This window comes from Haemaphysalis longicornis, unplaced genomic scaffold, assembly GCF_048455015.1.
Source record: "Haemaphysalis longicornis isolate Haplotype H1 unplaced genomic scaffold, Haemaphysalis longicornis Haplotype H1 scaffold_2, whole genome shotgun sequence".
In the NCBI taxonomy this organism is placed as follows: Eukaryota; Metazoa; Arthropoda; class Arachnida; order Ixodida; family Ixodidae; genus Haemaphysalis; species Haemaphysalis longicornis.
In genome coordinates, this window is record NW_027526295.1 from 24,532,697 (window position 1) to 24,557,397 (window position 24,701).

General features: G+C 46.0%; 1 protein-coding gene across 1 annotated transcript in view; it reads right to left on the minus strand.

The window, feature by feature from the left end:
- LOC144167872 (phospholipid-transporting ATPase ABCA3-like) overlaps positions 1-24,701 on the minus strand; it is a 148,433-nt gene that overhangs the window by 17,409 nt on the left and 106,323 nt on the right. Inside the window, exons 14-20 of the mRNA XM_077697018.1 lie at positions 23,612-23,918; positions 21,068-21,193; positions 12,047-12,319; positions 10,109-10,293; positions 7,653-7,795; positions 5,724-5,907; positions 3,646-3,833 (exon numbers count right to left, since the gene is read on the minus strand). Coding sequence (XP_077553144.1) covers positions 3,646-3,833; positions 5,724-5,907; positions 7,653-7,795; positions 10,109-10,293; positions 12,047-12,319; positions 21,068-21,193; positions 23,612-23,918 — 1,406 coding nt within the window. The remainder of the gene's footprint in view (positions 1-3,645; positions 3,834-5,723; positions 5,908-7,652; positions 7,796-10,108; positions 10,294-12,046; positions 12,320-21,067; positions 21,194-23,611; positions 23,919-24,701) is intronic.

Sequence of the window (24,701 nt, forward strand, 5' to 3'; positions counted from 1 at the left end):
CACACTGGCAGTAGGTGAATAGACGATAAGATGGAGCGAGCCACCCGATTTCGAATTGATTACAGACAAAGGATGAGCGTGACCTGATAGGGATTATATAATGCACATGCGTACTCTAATTTGGAACGAACAAGTGTTTTTTACAGCGCAATTTTAAGGAAGGCAGAAACGGATTAAAAATTAGCCCAGCATGCGGTTAGCAGTGTTTATAACGTATCCTATGTGGGTATTCCAAGAGAGGTCATTAAAACTGTGGACTTCTGGGTACTTATACCAATTAACAGAGAGCAGGGGAATGTTATCAAGGACGTACAGGCGAGCTGCTGTTTCATCAAGTTGTTTTATTTGCATACTTCGGCACCTAATTCGAAACGTTTAATTGCGTACACCAGCTATTGCACCAAGTATTAATGCTATTAAGATCACTTTGAAGATTGTGAACGTCAGAGTGTTTATAATTTGTTATAAATTACGCAATCATCAAAACATTTGCAATCTAATTTATCTAGGAAGAAGTTCTATCATTGTAAAGTTTGTTCAAACAAAATATAATATTAGGCCTACTTCAGGAAAGGAATCTTTACATATTTGGCATTTTCGGTGTTATTTTAAGTAAAAGCAAATGTCAGCTAAATTTTTTCGAAAGAAGAATATAAAAAAACGCTTTGACAAAGCGATTAGAAGTGGAACTTTCGCGAAATCTGCATTATTGTGGAAACGCATGGCGTTCGCATGTCGCCCTTTTTCGTGGTAATTCTATATTTCTGTTATTTTTTGTGTTTCAAAGTTTGGAGCAACCAGTTTTCTCCATTTACGCCATTATTATGATTACAGGTGGCGGTTCCGCGATATCTGCATATTTGTGGAAATTCAGGAAGTTACACGGTTCTGGCCTGGGGGGGGGGGGGGGGAGGGGGGGGATACTTGACAAAACATCCTACGTATTAAAAAATTTTAACCCCAAAATGCAATTAAGGCTGTAGCCCGGACCTCACGCTCCTTGCTCGAGCCGTAAGTCCCCACCGCCGCAACACACGGCTCAGCAATGAGAACTTGGCAAAATTAGACTTCGCACTCCTCCAACGGGTGGATCAAGAAAGGAGGTCAACAGCGAGAGACGTAGGAGTTTGAGTCGGGAGGCAGTGACCAGGCAGAAGCGGCAGAAGTCTATCGTATTTCGGTGACATTTGTAGCGATGCGAGCAGATTCGCAGCCACTTTTAATCACTGATATGGCAACTCTACGTAAGGCCGATTTCACGCAGCTACAAAGGCAAAAACAATGTTAATTTTGGAAGCAGTTGAAGCAATGTCCTGTAACGAGCGCTTAGGATTACGACCACTGAACATAATAGACTGTATGGTGTGAACTGATTGATTGATTGTATACGGTTTAACGCGCCGACGCAACGCAGGCGATGAAGTGCGCCGCAGTGCAGGGCTCTGGATTAAATTTGAGCACCTGGGGATCTTTAACGTGCGCCGAAATCGTGTACGGACGCGCGTTTTTGCTTTTCGCCTCCATCAGAAAACCGGCCGCCGCGGCCGGCAATCGAAGCCGGGTCCTTGGACTCAGCAGCACAACGCCTTAGCCACTGAGCCACCACGGCGGTGTATGCTGTGAGCTCACTATGTTTGGCCGATGAAAGAGGGGGCAGCATTGAAAGAGGGGCCTGTGAAAGAACTAGCGATAAGATCGTGCAGTCACAGCAGTTATTTGCCTTGTTGTTCCCGTTATGTTTAGCGCCTTCACATTCGTCACATTTCTGCTCATCTGTACCCGTATTAGATACACTACTCATACATCTCCACGCGCTAGGAGCCAGTAGGCAACGGTACTCTTTCCACCACCCCTCTCATTCCCGTGAAGCTACCCCTATGGTGCCGCTAACATGAACATCTTTCCGTCTCAGCAAACTTCTTGTCCACTACACACACACTGCAGGATTATCTCTTGCTCCACTTCCCTCACTCCTAAGCGTCCTATCCACCCGTTCATAAGTAACCCCTACCGACTGTCACAGCCCATTTTCTCTTTTACCTCCCTCAGTAGTCATCGCAATAGCCTCATACATTGCCTTGCGATTCATTGCCTCTCGATTGCTGACGACTACTCGCATCTACAAACCACCCGCCCGCCATTAAATAGTCGGCAAAACCCTACTCTTGGAAAAATTTTTTTTTCAAAATTACGCAGCATGCTTATAACTTTGTAGGGATATGAAGACGAAAGCCTAGTTACACCTTCATGTGATCTGGTGTTGAGCTGTCTGGCAAAACCTCTGCTTGTCTGCTGATCTAGCCCCTTCCGCCGTGGCGTGCGTTCTAGTCTTTCCGATGTGAAATAAAGCTTTCTTCCAACGTGGCGAGGTATACTAGGCGCGTCCAGAACGTTGCACGGTGCGTGGCTCTTTCTCAGAACCTTACTCGGGTGCCGCCGTTTCCCTTTCTCGAGCGTGCCTCACCTTTTGTGCAATTAAATGTACGTCCAACCTATTTTTATAGCTCACGCATTCCATGAAATCACTAAGGGCTTTCGGCATCATAAATTATGTCAAGGTCTAAGTCACATCCCGCATAAAACTGATAAAAGTTTTCCAAACAACTCACTCGACGTTCAAGAGACTGTAAAGAAGAACGGAAGTTTGTTGTGTTTCGTAGGTTGACATGTGGGAATAACAGTAATTCGCATTTCCATGAAACAAGGAACACTTATTCCAGACAATAGATGAGCAGAGCAGATGATGGAGCGGCGATTAACAACCCAACTCCTTCGAACTCATTTGACGTAATAGTAACTAGTTTCTGCAATTGGACAAAGCCAATAAAAGCTACCGGCACTAAGCATAATTGTGCGCTTGAGGTGGGGCCTTTAAATCTTTCGATAGAACTACACGAATGCAAGCAGCTGCTCACCACACTCGTTACTTCATTTCAGTAGCAAGCGATTCCGCGGCCGAGTTGGTTCAACGTATTAGGTTATATGTTTTAATACATCATAGTGACGTCACCACTGATGCTGCGAAGCGGGTAATGGGATCAGTTGTAAACATTTCGGATTATTTAGTGCGCAGATAAGATCCTTCGACGCAGGAATTGTGGCGACCGAGTCACCTCTGGCTTGTTCTTTCAATTAAACCAACGATGTACGATGTCGCCGTGGCCCAATCTGGGAAAACCTTCATTTGATAAAGGGTAATGGAAGGAAAGTATTTACCGCTGTGAATTTCGAGATACTTTAGAATGTCTGTGGTCTGTGGTCGAACGATATCCATGCTACCGCGCCCCATATACTAACCATGGTTTTCTCGCTGAAAAATATCTAGCTAGACTACAAACTGCCTTGTTCGTTCATTTTTTAGGGATTAAAAAAAACGCGGCTGTTTGTGATTATTTCCCACTTACCTTAGAGTGAGATGTAAGGTTTTTAGCTTTATCTTTTAGTATCCCTTGAGAAGGAATAATAATGAATGTTGCTTGAGATCGAAAAAAAAAACCATCAGATCACAACCATCACATCACTGCATGTGGCACTCGTAAATGATGCTTACGAATGAAGCTTTTGGCCAGTGCTTATTCTAAAAGCAGTTCGATATCTTCGGAGAGCAAAAAAAAAACATTCGTGAAAGTCACTGGTTTGTAGTACCTGTAGGTTTCAGTCGTCTCGTTGGCTTGAGATGAAAGTCGTACGCCGGTTATAAGGTAGTTGATGAGCGGCGTAATGTTGTCTTCTTCCAAACCACGGAGCCTGGCAAACAGGCTCAAATATTCACGCGCTGTCAGCTTCTCCAGGAGACCGTCGGCTTGAGGACAGTAGCCGATGGCGGCCTGCCACTGCACACAGATCAGAAAAGTTCAAGTCAACGGATTTATAAAGAAGCGAGAAAACATTGGACGTATTTTAGCGAAAGTATCTGAATATCACATTTTAAGTCGCCATTAAGAAGTAATAACTGACGTGAAAAAATTAACTGGTCGCTCTTAGAAAGGAATTTATCTTTAATAGAAACAATGAGTCGTCTCAGTCCTAAATGTATCGTTCACTAACATAGAAATCAATGATGAACTACAAATTGTTACTAAAAGAACTTCGCTGGAAGAAAAAAATCGAAGTCAGGGAGTGCGATTTTTATCAAGAGCGTGAGTTGATACAGATGCTCCCTGTACCGCTTTCGCAAATTCAGCATGATATCACTAATAGGTACTTTCTTCTGAATGGAGTTTTTTTTCTGTCATGGGGTCTCTTCCTTCGGCCATAGTCTTATTTCAAAACTACATCTCCTCATTTATTTTCGACCTCTTCGTTAAAGCCAGATGTATATGTTGCCAGAAAAATAGTTTTTCTTTGTTACGTGAGAAACTTCAAGAACAGGTTAAGGTCGCGTCACCCTTAACAATGGCGTCATGGAAAAACACACCGTAAAAAAATCACTGACGTCACTTCTGCAGAGCGGGATTAGGGAATTTTTGCACATAGCCTCTTTTTTTCTATTAGCCGAGCTATGCCATATTGTTGCGAAGCTGTACGCTAATCGGACAGTGTTTCTTGGGAACGCTAAGTTACTCACGAGTGCCTTTTAGGTCTCAATCTAAAGGTATTCAGGCAAAACAAACACTACGGTTCGCTTCTGAGGGGACTGTATCATTAAAAGGGTTGCACTCGTCATATACACTTAGTTCACGATGTATTTATAAACACTTGCAGTTTTTTTAGGCTGTCTCTACTGGGGCTGATACGTCTGAATTATCGCTAGAGAAAACGACTTAAGTTCCGTTCTTTTAGAATTCTGCTTGACCGCATTTCACAACGCTAGACTGCTCACATGACAACATAAACGTACAAAGTTTTGTACCGGTGAAAATTCACAACTTCTACTTTCTAATAACGTACTCTTCCTTACCCTCTCGCTTCCTTTGATCCCCTTGGGAATGACGGCGGGAAAAGATGCTTACCATGTGAATCCTGGAAACTTATCTTATTAATGTGCATCCGAACGGGCGGAATTTCGCAACCTTCGCCTTTTCCTTTGTTATAAAGCGGTGAGAGCTGGCTCATACATAACTACCTGATAATGTGATTAGGAATAACTGCTATGAAGGCAGACCTTTTCACAAAAGGCTTAATTTAGAATGGTTGGAGTAGCCTGTTTTCCGAAACGACTAAAGCCTGTTTGTTTGGAAGAACGAAAGAAGAATTAACCAACAGTATCAAGTAAGTAAATGGGATACAAGCATTATTCAACTTTTGTTGCAGTGGTAGTTTGGCGGTTCTCATTTTAACACATCCCAAATGTAAACAACCTCGCTGTAGTCTTGCCAGTAGTGTAAATCACTAAAAAAATAAAGACGCGCGGAGAAAATAAAACACGGCTGTTTTACTGCGTTCAGTTTTTGACAACTACGACCTAGGGTATAAAATATTACAACGTTCCTATCGTCATCACCGCTCGGCTCAACCTGGACGCAAAACGTGGCACTAATCGAAAGGTCTCGCAACGCCAAACAATGACGTCTGTGTTGTAGGCATTCATTTATCCTGACTTATCCACACTACGGAGCGGAAAAAGAAGTAGCATCAGGAAGGCGTTACTTCTAGGATGTTTTGTTCATTGATTCTTGTAATAGGAGCAAGAGAAAGGGCTCTCTCAGCTTCGTTCTCATTCCTGTTTTATTGTAATTTACACATTCTGAATTTCTGCTTTACTACCCATAGTGTTCACGCACTTTTCTGGGTTCTCGGGTCAGTACGACGTTGTGTGTGAATGCGTCTCCGTCGGTGGGCGTCGTGATGGCTGCCAGCATGCGGAACGTCGTTGATTTCCCGGCGCCATTGGCCCCCAAAAGACCGATGCACTCGCGCGGACGAACGGCGAAGCTCACACCACGGACCGCATCCATCGAGCCGTACCTGCAACACAAGGAGAAGTGACGTGGCGTAGTACAACACCGCTTTGCTCATGCAAAAAACTAAGGAAAAGAGTAGCTTTGGTTGAATCGCCTAAATATTCACCCAAAGTTTCCTCCCGTCACTCCTAATTCCATGGCGGGGACATATGCACTCACGATGTCATCAAAACCAATTATGCCTTTCTTCAGGCTAGCGTTATTACAACGTAGAACTTACATGAATCTTGTACTTGTCTTGGAGAGCTGCCCCGTACCATTTTTGTTAGCAGTGCGGATAAATAAGGTATGTGCGTCGTTGAAATTTAAGCGCGGATTGCCCAGGGACAGAAAATAGGAACGATACCGGCGATTACTACCAACTGGAAAGTTTATTTTTAGAGAATGTATGTTAAGCAACTAGCTCGTTTATCCGTTTTACTTGAGGTATGTGCGATCATGCTAAAAAAATACCGCACCTTCGCAATTGAGATGCGAAGACTGAGAAAACAGCAGAGCTAGGGACCTTCATTACCTTTAACCTGTTTTTCTTAGGTCTGCTCATCTTATCGGGAGATAAGACACTGATGCCGCCAAGCTCAAGCCATCTCTCTATCAACTATGCAAACACCTGGACGTTAGAGCTGACGTCACCTCTAGTCGCAGCCAACCTTCGAAGCGCGCCTCCGAACCCGAACATGTGTGTCACGGCGCTCCCCACACCTGCTCATCGGCTGCTTGCCTCCTCGCCACTTCCCCTCACGCTTCTGGGCCTAGCATTTTCTTCCTCTTAACACTGCTGCGCTGAGCTTTGAGTAACGGCAGGCACGAATGAAACTCAGGCTTGAACAGCTCCTCTGTCACGAACACAAACCCAAATCCATCAAAACAGCATGTCACCACCCAGGTGTATTGGGTGACCGAATCCACCATGATTTCTGGGAAAGGCTTCCGTCGTGCAGTGAACTGAAAGCAGCAAATGATGAATTAATGAACAATCACGCCTTGCCGCATGCCATAATGAAGGTCTGGTGTTTCCAATACAGCTGAACGTTTTCGCTGAGGTTGCGCTTTCAAAGCCAACAATACATATGAAAGTGCTCTGCTGTTCGTCATGAGGAACCGCCATGGCGTCGTGTCACCAAACAGCGAAAATACAACGAAATATTGGGTTAAAAACTGACTGTTTTAATGAAAAGTCATGTTTCGCGGCGAGGATGTAACACAAATTCTTTCAGCAAACGTGGTTACGACACTATGTTTTAAACAGTGGTAACGTCGTTTTGCTGAACGTTTGCCGAAATAGTGTCAGTCCGGGTCAGCTTGATAGGCAAGGTGTATGTTTGCTTCTGGAAACAATGTGGGATCGAATTTACCGTGCGCAGTCCTATGCCCGAAAACGGCACGTTCGTCGCCGGTACGAAGGGCTATAAAAGGAGAGGATGTGGTACCTGTGGGAAATTTACGCATCTAGGTGGGAAAGAGGTCAAGTGGCGCGTTCGAAATGCAGAGGGTGAAGAATTATTCGTGGAGTTCGCCGTCGTGTTTGCTATGTCACGATCATTTATCACCATTTCTTTACCACGCACACCAGCAATGAGTCCTTGCATTGTCTCTCTAGATTACTATATTTTTATATTCGATGAAACAGATGGTCTGAACAACACATTCAAAGACAAATAATTTTTCCCTATGTCTTAAGTGACAGTATCTCATTTGTGTATGCATCACAAAAGGACCGCTAACCGGATGGCTTCAGCAAGTCTTTACCTCTTTTGAACGCGGTCCACCAGCATGCAGTTCTTTGACGGGTCAAAGCCCGTTCGCAGCTGCTTCTTCACTTCCTCCACCTCGGCGAGCACGTCGGCATCCATCCCCGTCTCATCACTGTCGTCGCCAGCACTGGTCTTGGTCTGGTAAAAACCAGCAGAAAATGCCATTGGCAACGTACTGAGAGTATGTCCAGAGGCATTAACCTGAATGCAACTCCACGGAGTATTGCGCTGAGCAGCTATTTCTGTCTACCAAATGCTCACATCCCTTACTTTAAAATGGACATTTGTTCTTTATAGGTTGAATTCCATTGAACGCACTTATTAAGGGCCGAAAAACTTGCGCTTTATGTGAAAATTTCCAAGGGTCAACAAAAGCTACGTTACCAATTCCGAACAAGCAGAATTCGACTAAAGCAATCTGTTGGTGCTCCTGGGTGAAAATACAGTATTTTTTAAACAAAGGGCGGCCTTGTTGGATTGGTATTCAGCGTTTATCAGTAAGAAAATTACAATACACAAAAAGTAATTGTTACTTTTAATGGTTCCGCAATACGCACTCCTACAGAACTTAGAAAACGTTACACGTTTCTTTTATAAAGTAAGAATTATTTGGTCAGCCCAAGCGAGAGACAAGTTTCATCCTGGATCTAAAAACTGCACGAAGGACAGTAAACGGGGTGATTTAGTCGTCGCTACTTATTCGCACCCACTGATATGTGGGTACGAAATAGCGGATGATGCTTTCAGCAATCACGCGGGTTCGATTCCCGGCCGCGGCGGCCGCTTTTCTGGTGGAGGCGAAAAGCAAAAACGCCCGTGTGTACGAGATTTCGGCGCACGTTAAAGATCCCCAGGTGGTCAAAATTAATCCGGAGCCCTCCACTACGGCGCGCCTCATCGCCTGCGTTGCGTCGGCGCGTTAAACCCCACAATCAATCATCAATCTTTCAGCAATCACGCTTGTTGGCAATGCCGATTAGTTTCTCATTACGATCCCAAGCGAACAATGCCAGCTTCTCATTGTAGAGACGCATACAATTGTCATAGGAAAACTTGTCTGCTCAGGGGAGAAACCAGCAATGCCGTAGTGAACAATGCTCATAAAAACAAAGCCATGTGTGAAGTGTTACAAAACATGGACACTAATCAGTTGTACGATGATCCGTGCATACGGTCATTGAAGTCCGACCATGCGTGTATCCCTCAACTTGTCTGCGGCTTAATCAGCCTTGTGTTTAGCGACGCTTTGTACAACCACTGGTCCACACAACTGCGTCCGTTCTCTGTAAGTGACCCCACCGATGCGCTTTCTTCCTTGAGCGCTATTGCAACCTTTTTTTCTCGCTTGTTTCGCCACACCTGCGGCTCGCCCTACCGCTGTAGATAAAACGGGAGGTGAATATCCGCCAACGAAAAGAAAGTTGTGTGCTATGCAAGCTGCTATTAAACAAACCTAATGTTTTTGTTATAGGTTAGAAATTTTATTATGTGAAAGCTCAACACGAAAGTACTCCGTTACACCCGCCGATCCAAAATGAAGATTTGGGTACTGTTTCCAGGCTAGTTGTGGAATTTTTTCAGAAGAATAAAAGAGCATGCGACCATAGTGATTACTTTATTGCGGATTTGATTCGCGCTAATTTAGCTTGAAGCTATCAGCTAAAGGTGGTGTCTAGAGGGTGGGAAACAACAGGAACGGAGGGGTGCTAAATTAGCCAATTAATTCCAAACTAAATGATGCTCCACGAGTACACAAGATTTATGGGGATACAGCTGTTAGAGCGTATAACTGCAAACATTGCGGCCTCATGGTGCTATTTCTTTTATTTTAGTCATCGCTTTCAATGCACTGGTGCGGTTCTGAACATGCTTATTCTACTTAATCGTCCTTTCATCCTTTCGATCTCCGAGTTGTTTCCGCATTGCTCAGTTACTCCACCCTTCCTTAAAACAAATCACAATTCTTTTCTGTGAAGTTCTTACGCTGTTGTTGTGTTTTTAGCTCGAAAATTTGTTTCCCGTTTAGCGGGAAGCGTTTGTAGGTGTTGAAGCCTACAATAATTGTTATAACCACAAGGGAACTGCGAAACGCGGTTTTGCAAATACGGTCCTGAACCTCACAGGCATCACGCTGGGTAAAAACTGACATTGAGAAATCTCCGTTTTAACGAGACATCTGTTTCTAACACTGGTTCCGTTTAAGCACTCGAAGAACCTTCCCAACAGATGTATTTTTAACTACATCCCCTGATATAAAGTGGAACTTACACTGTGACGTTTCATAATACAAAACTGCATTGCAATTCACGCGTAGTCGGAGATGATGTCTGATGCTAGGTATATAGCAAATACTGTTATTTAGATGTTAGGTAAAAAATTAGCGTGGTCAAAGCGATGCTAGCTATTCACTTAATGCGAATATAACGCTTTAATTGAAGCGGCAGTGCTTACAGAAATGAGTCCGCCTGGCGAGAAGTGACGCCATCTTGTGCAACGACGGGCGTCCCTCCAGACTACGACGGCGAACAGAACAGCCCCTTCGGCCACCAGGACAAGCAACTCGATTCCGACTGCCGCCTCGTGGAGGCTGAATGGGCTAAGAGTCTTCAGGCCCACAGTAGCGTTGTTCGTGTATTCTGCAGTAACAGTTAAGCACAGGTAAATGTGCACGCTTGAGATCATTCGGTATTAAAAGATGCGCTACCGGTTCCTGATTGTTTATTACAAATACCTAAATTATGCCCCGGTCCTATTACAGTAAATAAAGATGAGATACGAAAGCTATATTTGCGCTGTAATGATACAAAAAAAAGAAAAAATACGGTTGGCTGTATAATATGAAAAGAATGGCTATTAATCAGTGACGCACGTTTTTGGCGACTTACAGTGTGGTAGAATTTTATAGGCTTTGAATAAACGCTCTATTGGAGGTGGCGATGTCGGAGGTGATTACTGGAAGTGTTTCGAGGGAGATTGTTTATATTTTTATACTGCGCGGGGAAAGTAATTTTTCCTGGTTTCTTGTACGTGTTTTAATTTTTCGATCATAGAGGTAAGGGTCGATGATTTGTGACGCGCGTGGTAATGGATGTATTGAAACGTTGTTACGGGGAAAATAAGACAACAAGAGCCAGGGGCACGGGCTCCCTCATGGCCGACACTGCGTAAATAATGTAAACACATCGCTCGCATCTTTCATGGTTCGTTGTGTATGTGCTGCCACCACGTGACAGTATTTATCCCTAAGCCGCAAAAATGCCATACTTCTGAAGGAAGTGAAAGTTGGATTTTTAATTACAAAATATGTCCTCCTTGTTTAATAAAACTTTGAGTATCGCATATCTGCCACTTTTTGCTGTTATTCAGTCACTTGCGTACACCGATACCCGACAAAAAGCTTACTGCGTTTTCATACGAAGCACGGCACACAAACAAGGAGACATATTTCAAGAGCTGTGTCGAGAGCCGTAATTCAAAAACCTGATAATTACACAGGTCAACAAACTTGCCTCAACAACCTTTTTACACTTCCTTCTCTCTGCTGCCTTCGCGTAACTTAGGTTAAAACGAACCCTTGCACTCCTCGGAGCTCTAAGCAGTTTTACTAGTTTGAACTTGGGTTTGAAAGTTTGCATCAACAGTTTTCAGACTAGACGAGATAAAATTGAACGTGCTATTGACCACACGTTTGCTGCGCACTTTATGAGGTTAGACCCTATTAACTGAGGTTCAGCACGGAATAATATATTGAAACAAAAATGTAGACTCTAGTAGCAATGTTTTTGTTCAAAAACATTTGAATTTTTTTCTATTTTCCTAGGTGGTCGATTTTTCAGCCTATCGGATCGGCGAGATAAGCCAGAGCTATGGGTGTGTACAGCCAGAGAATTCTTGACTTGATTGATTGTAGGGTTTAACGCGCCGACGCAACGCAGGCGATGATGCGCGGCGTAGTGGAGGGCTCCGGATTAATTTTGACCACCTGGGGATCTTTAACGTGCGCCGAAATCTCGCACACACGGGCGTTTTTTCTTTTCGCCTCCATCAGAAAAGCGGCCGCCGCGGCCGGGAATCGAACCCGCGACCTCGTGCGCAGCAGCGCAACGCCTTAGCCACTGAGCCACCGCGGCGGGTAGAATTCTTGACTTCGGAAATATGGTCCGTAGCTACTGTAATAAAAAAACAAAGACGGCGAGGATATTGAATAAACGATTGTGTATAATAAATCAACATTCTCTTCTCCCTGTAGTAAAATACACACAGTGCAACTGTAATATTTGCTAAAGCAAGATGGAATTGAAGACTTTGTGAATATGAGCACAAAAATATTCTAATCTCACTACGCCAGTGTCCAACTCTCGTGCTGCGACTATGAAGCCCATAACGTACGCTCGCAGCAGAAGTGTATGGGCCCCGGGAAGCGGTTGTTGGCGCTGAGTGCCAGGCAGAAGACGTCCAGCTGGAAGAAGGCTCCCTGCTTGGTTCGGGCGTATCGCTCGCACTGCGCGTTCTCGGCGTCCAGCTGCAGCAGCTTCACCAGCGCCCAGGGAAAGGCGAACGGGGGGAAGGGCGACAGGGCGCGGGGCAGCCAGCGAGGATGCTCGACGCCCCGCGTCACGTCCAGGGCCGTCACCACCAGGTGGACGAACATGGGCGCCGCTCCTGCGAAGAAGGGCGCGCAGTAGCCCACCAGCTGCCTGAGTACAGTCGTCCACGGGCTTAGCTGGAGCCGCAGATTCGACTTTAGCGTGGAATGTCTCGAAAATTGCGAAGGAACACTGCTCAAACGGTTGTGTAGGACTTCAGCTAGCCCTTAAAGTTCGGAGCAATGCGAAGTAGTGGCTAGTGGTTCTTACAACAAGGCAGTTAAGGCGGTGGACGACTGTATTAAGAGGGTCGCATAGAGATTCACGATGAGGGCTATGTTGCAAGTGCACACAAACAAAACGCGAAGGGTGGATACATTATTCCGAATAACGGGTATTTCTAACGATTGCGGATGTACTGAAGCTCCAAACCTTCAGCTTTTTTTCGCGTAGATAGCAGACCTTATTATTAAAGAACTAGAATGAAACGTGTAATTTGGGTGTCATGTTTATAATTCTGCAGAAATTGCTCTAATGCACTCACTTAACCTAATAACACCTCAAACATTGGGCTACCTGCTCTCCTGTGCATTTACGCATTCCCATGCAGTCATCCCATTGCGTCTTATATGCGGATGAAACCACTATCTCAGCATGGGTTACGACCTTCTGACTTGAACTGAAAATCATGTATTTAGATTTGATAGAAATAATTACCATCCTTAACACCCTTTAAATAAAATCTTTAAATAACATCTTTAACACCCTTTAACATCTAAACTTAACGTCGCTCTCTGTAATGTTGTAGATTCGTGTAAAAAGAACCAATTGGTAATTAATCCTATCAAATCTAAATTCATGATTTTCGGTTCAAGTCAGAAGGTCGTAACCCAGATTCCCTCGTTAACACTTGGTGAAAATTCTATTCCTGCTTGTGATACTGCAACATTTCTCGGTATACCTCTTGATACTCACCTTAAGTTTCATCTTCATAACAACCATTTAAAAAAAAACACTCGATTTGGAAATCGTGCGCTCATTAAACCCCGGCATTTCTTTTCGTCTTCCGCACTGCTAGCACTATATTTCTTCTTTATACAGAGTGACATTACCTATGGCATCATTGCGTGGGGAAACATTTATCAATGTCACTTAAAATAGATAAAGCTTATGCAAAACCAAGCGATGCGTGTGATTACCACCAGACATTTTAGTGCTGATTTTTCGTTACTACGTAACAAGTTAGGTATCTTAACCATTGATCACTTATTTAGGTATAGCCTTGCGATCGTGCTATTTAGGCTTCTGAACAATCAGCTTCCTTTTCAGTTCATAGACGTTCATTCTGTATGCAATGTAAAACCCACAACGTTTAATTGCCTCCCGTAATAATTTTTAAACCCCATTGTTCATACAAATTACGGGAAAAAAGTGCCCACTTCCCTGCTATTCAAATCTGGAACAGCCTGCCTCTTACTGTAAGATCATCAATGGCATTACTTGTATTTAAAACAGCAGTGAAGGTATTCCTTTTGGTGTGCAATTCGCTGTTTTTCCTATTTTGTTTTCACCTGTGTACTTGCTCAAACTTTTTTCCCTGGTATATAATAAAAAAGACGACGCGTTCAATGTCCTTTACTGAATGGTGAGAATTTTTAAGTGCGAATGCACTTTATAAGCGACCCCAAACCTTCCACCGCCGCCGGCGGCGGCGGCGGCGGCGTCCGCAGTCCTCCTCTCCCTAGCAACGGCGTGGAGCGGAGAAGAGCGTCGGTAGCAACGGCGCGGTGACGTCACTTCACCACGTGACCGCGCTCGCTCCGCCTCCTCGCCGTGGCTGCGCGGGTGCGCGCCGCTCCCCGCACCGCTCCTCGCGCCGTGACGTCATGGTATGACGTCACAGCGCGCCTCCTCTCCCCAGCAGCTGCCGCGCGCCTCTCTCTCCACCGTGACGTCACACTCTCTCCTCTCCCCCTCGCTCGGCTGCAGCGGCCGTGCGCCGCTGTCCCTCTCCCCTTGCGCTCGCCTCCTCTCTCAGCCACCTGGCTCGGCGCGCTCGGCGCGGCGTACCGCCCTATATATGCAGCGATAAACTGCCAGACCTCCGTGGGTCGGCTCGCGCGCGCTCACGGGCGAATGCCAACGGATTTTAACTTTACTCCCCCTCATAGCATCACCCCGTGCATTCGCACTTAACCATGTTCACCCTCGGGGAAATGCTTGGGAGTTTTTTTGTAGTTGTTGTTAACGTCGTAGTAGGGATTGCAAATCAACTTAATAGACTTGTCAAATCGAATTGTTCAAAGTGCTAATGTTGCAAGTGTTGCATATATTTCCTTAGTTATTTGAACATGGTCATTTCTCTTCGCTGCGATTACATGGTACCTTAGTAATGAACTACCGAGAGTCCCGTTTCAGCCTTATGGCTTTGGGACTCTCGTCTGTATGTACGGATGTATGTAAAAAAAATTTGCGAATTGAATAAACCTTTAAAACCTCTGATAACCTTTCAAAAAATATATTTATACCCGTTGTTTACTTATGCATTTCTTTACATAAAAATGGGCTCTGGTGTAAACACGAGGAAGCTCAATACAGCCGAGCCGTTTTTCTGCGGAATGGGAAAAACCAAGAAGTGTCTTCATAGTGAAGGAAAGTGCTATGCATTTTATTGACACTTGGCCTGCATTGCTCATTTTCAAATTATAATGTTCCTATATAAAGAGATGCCCAGTTTAACATTTGAAAAATAATCCAAGAGGTCCTGGTTTTTTTTTCAAAGCCCCCGGCAGACAGACAGAGCAGAATCTTTATTAGGAAGGGACTGAGACAGACACCCCGCACGGGGCACCTTGAGCAATCTTGGTGACGGTACTGGCGATACCGCGGACCCCGAGCCCCCAAACATACGCTGGATCCAACCGTGGCAATGTGTTTATAGGTGAAGGGTTAGAAACCACGAACGGTGGCCGTCGGAGCCCAGGTCAAGCTCCGGCGGATGGGCTCCCTGTCTGTTCACCAGGCAGGGAGCTCCGGGACCTCTTTGACTACCAGGGTAAGGTCAAAGAAGAAAGTACCCCCGTCTCCCTGCTTTCCAATGTGTCATATGGCATTTTCTAAACCCCCCCCCAAACGTGATCGGTCCCTGAAAAGGGGCCGCACCGAAGTATCTTTTCCTCCTTTGTCTTCGATCTCCATTCCAAAGCCCGATAATTTCTCGCGCTTCCTGGTAATGGAATCCCTAGATAAATCAAAACCCATCACTTCCCAGTCTGTCTTTCTCATTTCCAAGTTTCTTGAAAGCGTTGTAGGCAAATCGTTCAAGGCTAAAAAGCTCACAACCGGAGAAGTCCTAATAGAAGTCCAAAACAAACAACAATCCTGTAACCTCTTGAAGCAAACGCGCATGGTCGATGTTGATATCAAGATCACGCCCCATCGCAGTCTGAATAGCTGCCAGGGCGTCATCTCTGATAGAGATCTAATAAATGAGACTGAAGCAGATCTGCTTGACGGCCTTCGCGATCAGGGCGTGACAGCAGTGCGGCGAATCACGATACGCCGAAACGATCAAATTATACCTACCAAACACATCATCTTGACGTTTGACCGCTCAACACTTCCTGAGTCGGTCAATGCAGGCTTCATGAGATGTCCGGTCCGACCCTACGTGCCAAACCCACGCCGCTGCTTCAAGTGTCAGCGGTTTGGGCACGGCACAACCTCTTGCCGTGGTAAGCCGACGTGCGCAAAATGTGCAGCACACGATCACCTAACCGACAATTGCGAATCCGAGAGCTTCACCTGTGCGAACTGCCAGGGACCGCACGCTGCCTATTCCAGGAGCTGCGAAAAATTCAAACAAGAAAAACAGATCATCGCCTTGAAAGTAAACGAGAACATCACCTTCCCAGAGGCGCGAAAGAGGTTCGCCTCTTTCCCCCTGGGCAGGTACGCCGACGCGGCTCGCCGGGGGGCGGAGCGGCGTCTGGTTTCGGCGGGGACCCAGTACCGAGAGTCGGACTTGGTCCCGCCTCCGCCCCCCCCTGGGTTGCCTCTTGCAGCCCAACCCGCCTCCGCACCGCCTGCTAAGTCAGCAGCGGCTGTGGGGGCATCCACGTCCGGTGGGGATGCTGCTGCACCCACCGTTTCCCCCTCTCCACCGGAGGCAGTCGCAGCGACCCCCTCCCCCGCCTCACTGCCTGTGCCACCTGTGGTGCTCCCCACGCCTTCGGCACTGGCAGCGCAGGCAAAGAACACCCGAAAGGGTACCATGTCAAGGGGGCCCAGTCCGCTGGCCACCCCCTTGCCTTCAGATGACGACATGGACGTCGAGCCCTTCCGGCTTTCATCGCAGCGGAAGGAACGGGCTGCGACGTCCAGGTCAGTAGAGAAGGTCAGAAAACCCCTTCCAAGAGTGCAAGCCCCGAAAGACCCTACATAAATAGTCACACTCCAGTAGCTCTGAACACATAATAATGGGAAGAGAAAATATTGTTCAATGGAACTGCAGAGGCCTTCTGAATAATCTTGACGACGTTTATGAGATTCTGCATGCCAATCAGCCAAGTATAATGTGTGTCCAGGAAACACATCTGAATTCCAAACACACAAATTTCTTGAATAGTTACATGGTATACAGGAAAGACAGGGATGGCTGCACACACTCTTCTGGCGGTGTTGCCATAATCACCCGCAAATCCTTAGCATGCCACCCTGTCACCTTGAACACCGTCCTTGAGGCTGTAGCCGTCCGCACAATAATATTTAATAGATTAATAACGGTATGCTCCATATACATTCCTCCTGATGTTGCACTTACGAGCTCCGACTTCGAGGCGCTGGTAGACCAGCTGCCCGAACCATACATTCTAACAGGCGACCTTAATGCTCACAACTCTCTTTGGGGCTCTTCCAGAACGGATGCCCGAGGTCGCCTGATAGAGAAATTCCTGACATCTTCTGGAGCATGCCTTTTCAACAATAAACAGCCTACATATCATAACATAGGACACAACACATACTCATGTCTTGACTTGGCTATTGGCTCCGCAGTTCTCTTTCCTCTTCACGAGTGGGGTGTGGGAACTGACCCATATGGTAGTGACCACTTCCCCACCTCACTTAGATATATAGGTAAAGGCCCAAGCAGTTCATCTTCCCATAATAGGTTCAATGAAGCACGAGCTAACTGGAACACATTTACAGAGACATCGAAACTACACCACACATCCATAGCACACCTACACGTAGATGAAGCCGCACAACTCCTCACGGCGCACATCCTCGACGCCGCCGAAAAGTCTATTCCCCACGCCTCTGGTGCCCCGCGCAACCAGCGGAGGCCGTGGTGGAATGAGGACTGTAGGCGGGCGCGAGAGGCCCAGAACAAGGCGTGGGGTGTCCTTCGTCGGTACCCCACGTCGGGTAACCTCATTTTGTTCAAACGGGCCAAGGCGTTAGGAAAACGTGTGCGCCGTGAAGCAAAACGAGAGAGTTGGCGCTCATTCATAACATCTATAAACTCATACACAGACACACGCAAGGTATGGACGCGTATACGCAAACTCAAAGGACAACATACACACAGCCTGCCCCTGGTCAGTACAACAGGGGACACACTGGAAGACCAGGCTGACACACTCGCACAACACTTCCAACACGTGTCCAGTTCAGCACACTACACGAACACTTTCCTGAAGTATAAAGCCTCTTGTGAAAAGAAGTCCCTACACGACAACAACAAATCACAGACTTCTTACAACTCTCTGTTTTCACTACATGAGCTGAGGGCTGCTCTGAGCACGTGTAAACCCTCAGCTCCAGGCCCAGACAACATTACATACACAATGATACAACATCTACATGCAGACACACTTGAAGCACTTCTACATCTATATAATAAAATATGGCTTTCGGGGCACATTCCACACTCTTGGAGGGAGGCCATTGTAGTGGCTTTCTTGAAGGAGGGAAAGGACCCGTCGTCCCCCTCAAGTTACCGTCCAATAGCCCTGACGAGCTGCCTGTGCAAGCTCTTCGAGAAGATGATCAATCGCAGGCTTGTGTACTTCCTCGAGTACAATGGTCTTCTCGAGAGCTGCCAGGCAGGCTTTAGGGTGGGGCGATCGACGAACGATCAACTGGTTGCACTTGACTCATACATCAAGGATGCCTTCGTGCATAAGCAGTACTGCTTAACTGTCTTTTTCGACCTCGAGAAGGCCTACGACACCGCTTGGCGTTATGGGATCCTTAGTGATCTCAGGTCATTCGGTGTTTCGGGTAATATGTTGAACACCCTTGTTAGTTATTTGTCGGACAGAGCGTTCAGAGTAAGAGTTGGTTGTGCACTTTCAAAGGTTCACGTCCAAGAAAATGGCGTGCCGCAAGGAGGCGTTTTGAGTTGCACTCTCTTTATCGTAAAGATGAACTCTCTTGGAAAGGCACTGCCACCAACAATCTCTTATTCTATGTATGTAGACGATGTGCAAATATCTTTTAAATCATGTAATATGTCAATATGCGAACGTCAAGTCCAGCTTGGTGTCAAGAAGCTTGCCGGCTGGGCAAACGAGAATGGGTTTAAATTGAATCCTGCAAAAAGCTCCTGCGTTGTGTTCTCCAGGAAGCGCGGGGTCCATCCGGACCCAGACATTACTCTGAATGGCGTGTCGCTTCCTGTGAACAAGGAGCACAAGTTCTTAGGTGTTGTGTTTGACCAGAAACTCACATTCATTCCACACATCAAGAAACTTAAACATAAATGTCTGAAAACAATGAATATACTTAAGGTTCTCTCCCATCAATCGTATGGTTCCGACAAAGAACTCCTACTACGGCTCTATACTGCTTTGGTTGGGTCTCGTTTAGACTATGGTAGTGTGGTATATGGGTCGGCGTCCAAAACAGCGTTGCGAATGCTTGACCCAGTGCTACACTTGGGGCTACGGCTTGCGTCGGGTGCTTTTCGCACGAGCCCTGTCGAGAGTCTGTATGCCGAGTGTAATAAGTGGAGCCTTGAGAACCAACGGACGTACATGGACTTACTTTATGCGTTTAAAATTTCATCGCTGAATAACCATCCTTTTTATCCCGTTTTTAACGACACATCCACATCTGTTCTTTTTGTAAATCGCCCATCCGTTCCTCTGCCCTTTTCACTTAGAGTGAGAGAGCGAGCCTCGGATCTGAGCGCTTCGTTTTTAGATGTGTACAGGTCATCCTCTTTAAACATTTTACCTCCTTGGAAAGTTCGTCCTGTGTCCTCCGACCTTTCTTTTATGAAACTTGACAAAAATCGGGTACCGCGAGCTGCAATACTGCAGCACTTTCTGTCTCTGCAGTTTAAATACCCACTTGCAGAATTTTACAGTGACGCGTCTAAAACCTCCACTATGGTCTCCTGCGCTGCTCATGGTCCGAATTTCTGTGCAGCCAGAACCATGAGCGTCCACACGACAATTTTTTCAGCAGAGGCGTATGGGATTTTGCTGATTGTACGGCACATACTTGAAAATCAAATTCCAAAGTCTATCATCTACACAGATTCCTTGAGTGTTGTTCGCGCACTGTCATCGCATACACCCCCCAAAAACCACATAGTTAATCTTGTATTTAACATTATCATGTCTGTGTATGCAAAGAAGCATCAGCTGCTCCTCTGCTGGGTTCCAGGACACGCTGGGATCGCTGGGAATGAGTTGGCAGACGAGAGGGCAGCTGCTGCTGCACTCAGGAACACTGTAGACATAACAACCGTACCGTACACAGACCTCAAGCCACACATAAGACAACACCTGCGCAGAACATGGCAAACACACTGGGACGAACAGACAAACAACAAACTACATGTAATAAAGCCACACTTGGGACGGTACACAGCTGACTCACGCAACAGACACACGGAAGTCGCCTTGGGTAGGCTACGGATGGGGCACACGCATGCAACTCACTCGTATCTGCTGACGGGATCTCCTAGACCCCAGTGCAGCAGGTGCGGAGAGGCCCTATCCGTAGTACACATACTAATCACATGCAAGGCACTTCACACAACACGACACAAACACTTCAGAGAACTCTACAGACAACATATTCCCCTACATCCATCGTTTTTCCTAGGTGATGATGCCATTGTTTCCGTGAAACGTGTGTTTGAGTATTTGTCCGACGTCAAGTTTTTAAACCTCATTTCCTATCACGCATCATGAAATCTGGCCCTATACACCAGCCATGCTCATTGTCGTGTTGTGATTTTAGTTTTGTTTTTGCTGATTTTAGTTAGTGTTTAAGGTTTCACCCCTATCATCGACTATTCTTTTGGCGCTCTTTGCCCCAGTTGGCCTTGCGCCATAAACATCCAACGATCATCATCATCACTGAGACAGACACCGGTATGTTGGGGAGGGAAAGGATGTGTTGGAATTTAGTCGGGCTCGTGGTTCTAGCCTCGCGTGCCAAATCCTAGAGAAGCCTCCGAGAAGTCATGGCACAAAACAGCAACCAAACATGCTATAAGCCATAGTCCCGTGCTTCAATATCTGAGTATTCTTTTCAAGGATAAAATTTTGACATGTGATTGTCGATGGCATGTGGTAGACTAGTGCATCTTATTATAGTGATGGAGCATCGGCGTTCAAACCTATATGTTCACAGATGGCCGCTTATTATATTTTCTCTGGTATTTTGACCAACCGTGCAAACTGTGCTATGTGCTACAGATTTTAATTTAACGCAACAGGCTGAAACGACCGAGAGGTTCGCCTCAGTTAACAGGGACGCGTTCGAAGCTCTCACTGATGCAATAACAGCGCTTCCAACTCACCGCCAAAGAAGATTACAAGAGCCGTGAGCGTAAAAGCCAGCGTGGGACTCCTCACAAAGGATGCGATCAGGTACGCCATGCATATGCCCGGAACCGAGAACGCCAGTATGATAGCGAGCATTGCCGCTGGAAAGAAAAGCGGCGCACGACATATTGCTGAAATAACCGCCACAATCGCTCACTGAGGCTGAAAATATTCAAACGATACAGCGAGCGAACTTCTCAATAACTATCAGGCATATCACTTAAGATAAAGTTAGGTTTCCTGGCTTAACAGCACCATTGTACTTTGCGGCTCCGCTATCACCGTGCCATATCTGACGTACAAAAACATTGCGGTTCTCGTTCAACCATATACAAGGACGAGAGTGATAGGACGTTGTCGAGCATCTTTTTATAAGCTTCTATAAACAGTAATTGTATTAAAACTTTATTCGGCCTACACTTCAAATACAGGTGTGCACATATGGAGAACCCAAGAGCCAATATTGGTCCATTTATTTTGCCACCAGGCGTCACGAAAGTTCCAGCACATGTGTTCTATCCTTTCTCAATGTTTCATCAGCACGTCAGACGTGGCAAGCAGAGGGAGATTTACGATGGTTAAATTGAGCCATTTGAAAATGCGTGGTTACAAATGCTGCGAAAACCCATCAGCGTTCTCCGTGTGCCTCTCGTAGCAACAAGCCTCGAGAAGCTATACATGTTGGCAAAACCTTCCAGACTATTATTCCCACCAGAGGCAAGGTTCATGCACCACATGTCTTAGCGCAGACATAACCTTAGGCAGTATTTTAGGACACCGGGGCATCAAAAATAATAAAAGCGTTTTTTTTTCACCAAAAACTAATTTCGAAGTGCTTTTTAAAACCAAATAAAAATCCGGGTTAAAATGTGCGTCGTGGGCTCCGTGACACCCATTTTAAAAGTAAAGATTCATAAAATACTGTCCCAAGCCGTATCGAGCACTTTTAAGCAGAGTAACAAGAATACAAGGAAAAATTCTCTGTCTAGTTTGACAAAAGCGGTTTCGACGAGAGGTGACGTAGAAACAGAACAAAACCAAAAGATGGAGAAAGAGACTTTTCCTCGCTATCTCCGAAGCCGCATCAAATAAAACATAAAATATACAACGGCGTTGGGCTCCTTTAAACACGGCTCTGGTCAACTCCGCCCGGTAACCTGAAAATTAATCTATTGTTACGCATTATAATGCGATAACCCAGTATACCATTTCGACGTGAACGCAGCATTAAAATTGCAGCTGCATTTTTCAAGTCCCGGAACCCTTCTTTTTACTTTACCTGTGTGGTTTACTCTGCCACAACGAATTCCGCAAAGTACGAGCTCGCATAGGAGGGAAATATTTATTTCATAACACGGTGTAAGTATTTCATGTTGTCCATTCACTTGCTCAAAAAAAAACGAAGACACTGACCACAGAACACAAAGTTTAAGTTTCAGATAATTTTATGTAGATATCACACTTTTTATAACGTTCCTAGGCAAGTATACTCATAACAAAAAAAGCATACGTACACCCAAACATTCTCTTCCGCAGTACCTTACCATACATTTGGGACCCCTCTCACCGGTTTTTACATTGTCTAGACAAGGCGACAGATTGACTCGGAAAACACAAAGTCTTTTTCCTTGATTGACGGGGAGGGAAAGGTAACACAACAATCACCAGCACGTGCGTTGTCGTCTGCCTCCATTATCTCTTGGGGTTCCTCTTTTTGGCTGTGATGTGTGCGTGTGCTTGTGCGTGTGCGAGTGCGTTTGCGTTTGCGTGTGTGTGCATGCGTGCGTGCGAGTGCGACTGCATTTGCGAGTGAGAGTACATTTGTGCGCGTATGCGTGCCCGTGTGCGCGTTCGCGCGTGCGTGTGCGTTTGTGAGCGTGCGTGTGCGTGTGCGTTGCCTGCGCGTGCGCGTGTTTGTGCGCGTGTTTGTGTGCGTGTGCGTGTGTCAAATAACACCGAGCCCACAAAAGTAGTAACAGCGCCTCCGAGCGCATGCGCAGATAAAGCACTTGGAAAAGGTTCATTGCAACATATCTTTCTTATGCAACACCTATTTTGTTATACTGAAGGTAACTGCTGCGCTTTCGGCTGCGCCACAACGAGAGTACTCCTAACAGCCCTATCCTGCACAAAATGGGAAGCAAGTTCGATGCTTTTCAGCAGCATCGGCGGAATTGATCAGTAGTAAAACGGCACGATAATTAACACTATATATACCTGCTTGGTGCTGGCACGACATAAAACGCAACCTAGTGCCGCCGTTCATTACCGCTTAATGACTGATAGCGAGGCCTAGACGATAAGAAGCTATATACATGCAAACAACCAAAGGCCCACCATATATAAGTGCAGCATATCCGCCAGAATTTCTCAAATTCAAAAGGTACAGCCGTTGTAAGTAATCGTGAATATCCACTTTTGTGAACTTCCCTCCATTTGCATAGTTAGCTTACCATTTTTTATTCTTTTTACTACGGTCTATGGTATAAAAAGTTGAAAGTAATTGCTTTTTGGCTTACCGTTTGTTGTGGCTGCCAGGTCGTGGTGGAAGTTGACTATTAACCCTACCAGGGCCCACGTGAGGCCGTAGATGACCAGGTCGAAGGTAAGGTTAGAGGCCCAGAACAGCGCAGGCCGCACTCCGGTCATAAGCTGGAGTGTGAGCACGCCACTGAGTCGCTCTGAGCAAGGTTGAAGCGCCACTGGAGCTAGGCTGAACGCAGTGCCGAGAGGAATAAACACGGCCCGCAGGAACATCGGCAGGACGATGGTCAGGGTGTCCCGTCGCGCTACCTTGGAGAAGTCCAGCAATGGCCCCACCACACTCTGTGATTAGCGGAAGAAAAATGAAGCCCGTAAATTTGTCAAGGACTTATGGTCTCTAAGCAACATGCAGTAACTGTGGGTGCGCATGGGACCTGTGTTAGAGTGGTCCACCGTCAATATTCACACATATTCATACAGAATAGGCCCTCCTGGTAGGACTCCTGCCCGTCAACTTCCGCGGCGCTTCTGAGACCATATAGATGTACCTTTGCAACATCAAGATCGGCAAATTCTTAACCCTGGTCGAAACTGAAGCTGCAGTCTATAACCACAACGAAAACGCAGTTTCTGCTGGCAGAGGCCGTAGAACAACAATCTCTTTCACAACTTCAATGGCGTGTCTTCGAACACCCACTAACATACAAGGAAAATTGCTAAACAACGCATATCGATCCTCGCCATGGTACGATGCAAAATTCAAAATCATATCCAGAACTTGCGAGCAAGAAAACACCAATAACCACCGCCAATTCTTCATGCCTTATGCGTTCTCAGTCTCATGAAAAAATCACGCCATATCCACGGAATGAATGATGATAAGTGGGGCGAAGCTCGAGAGGGGGAGATCATCGGTAACCGTAACTCTCCCGTGAAAGTTCGCCCATTACATCATTAAGAAAGACGTAAGACTGTGTGCGTACATTGTACAAATCAACTTTTATTTTCGGAGTCAATGCTCCCAGGCCCAGACCTGGTGAAAGACCCCGCGCCATCGAGGACTACCCCGCACCTCCACCACAATTTGTCACGTAGGATGGGACACAACGGTAAAGAAAGTACTTT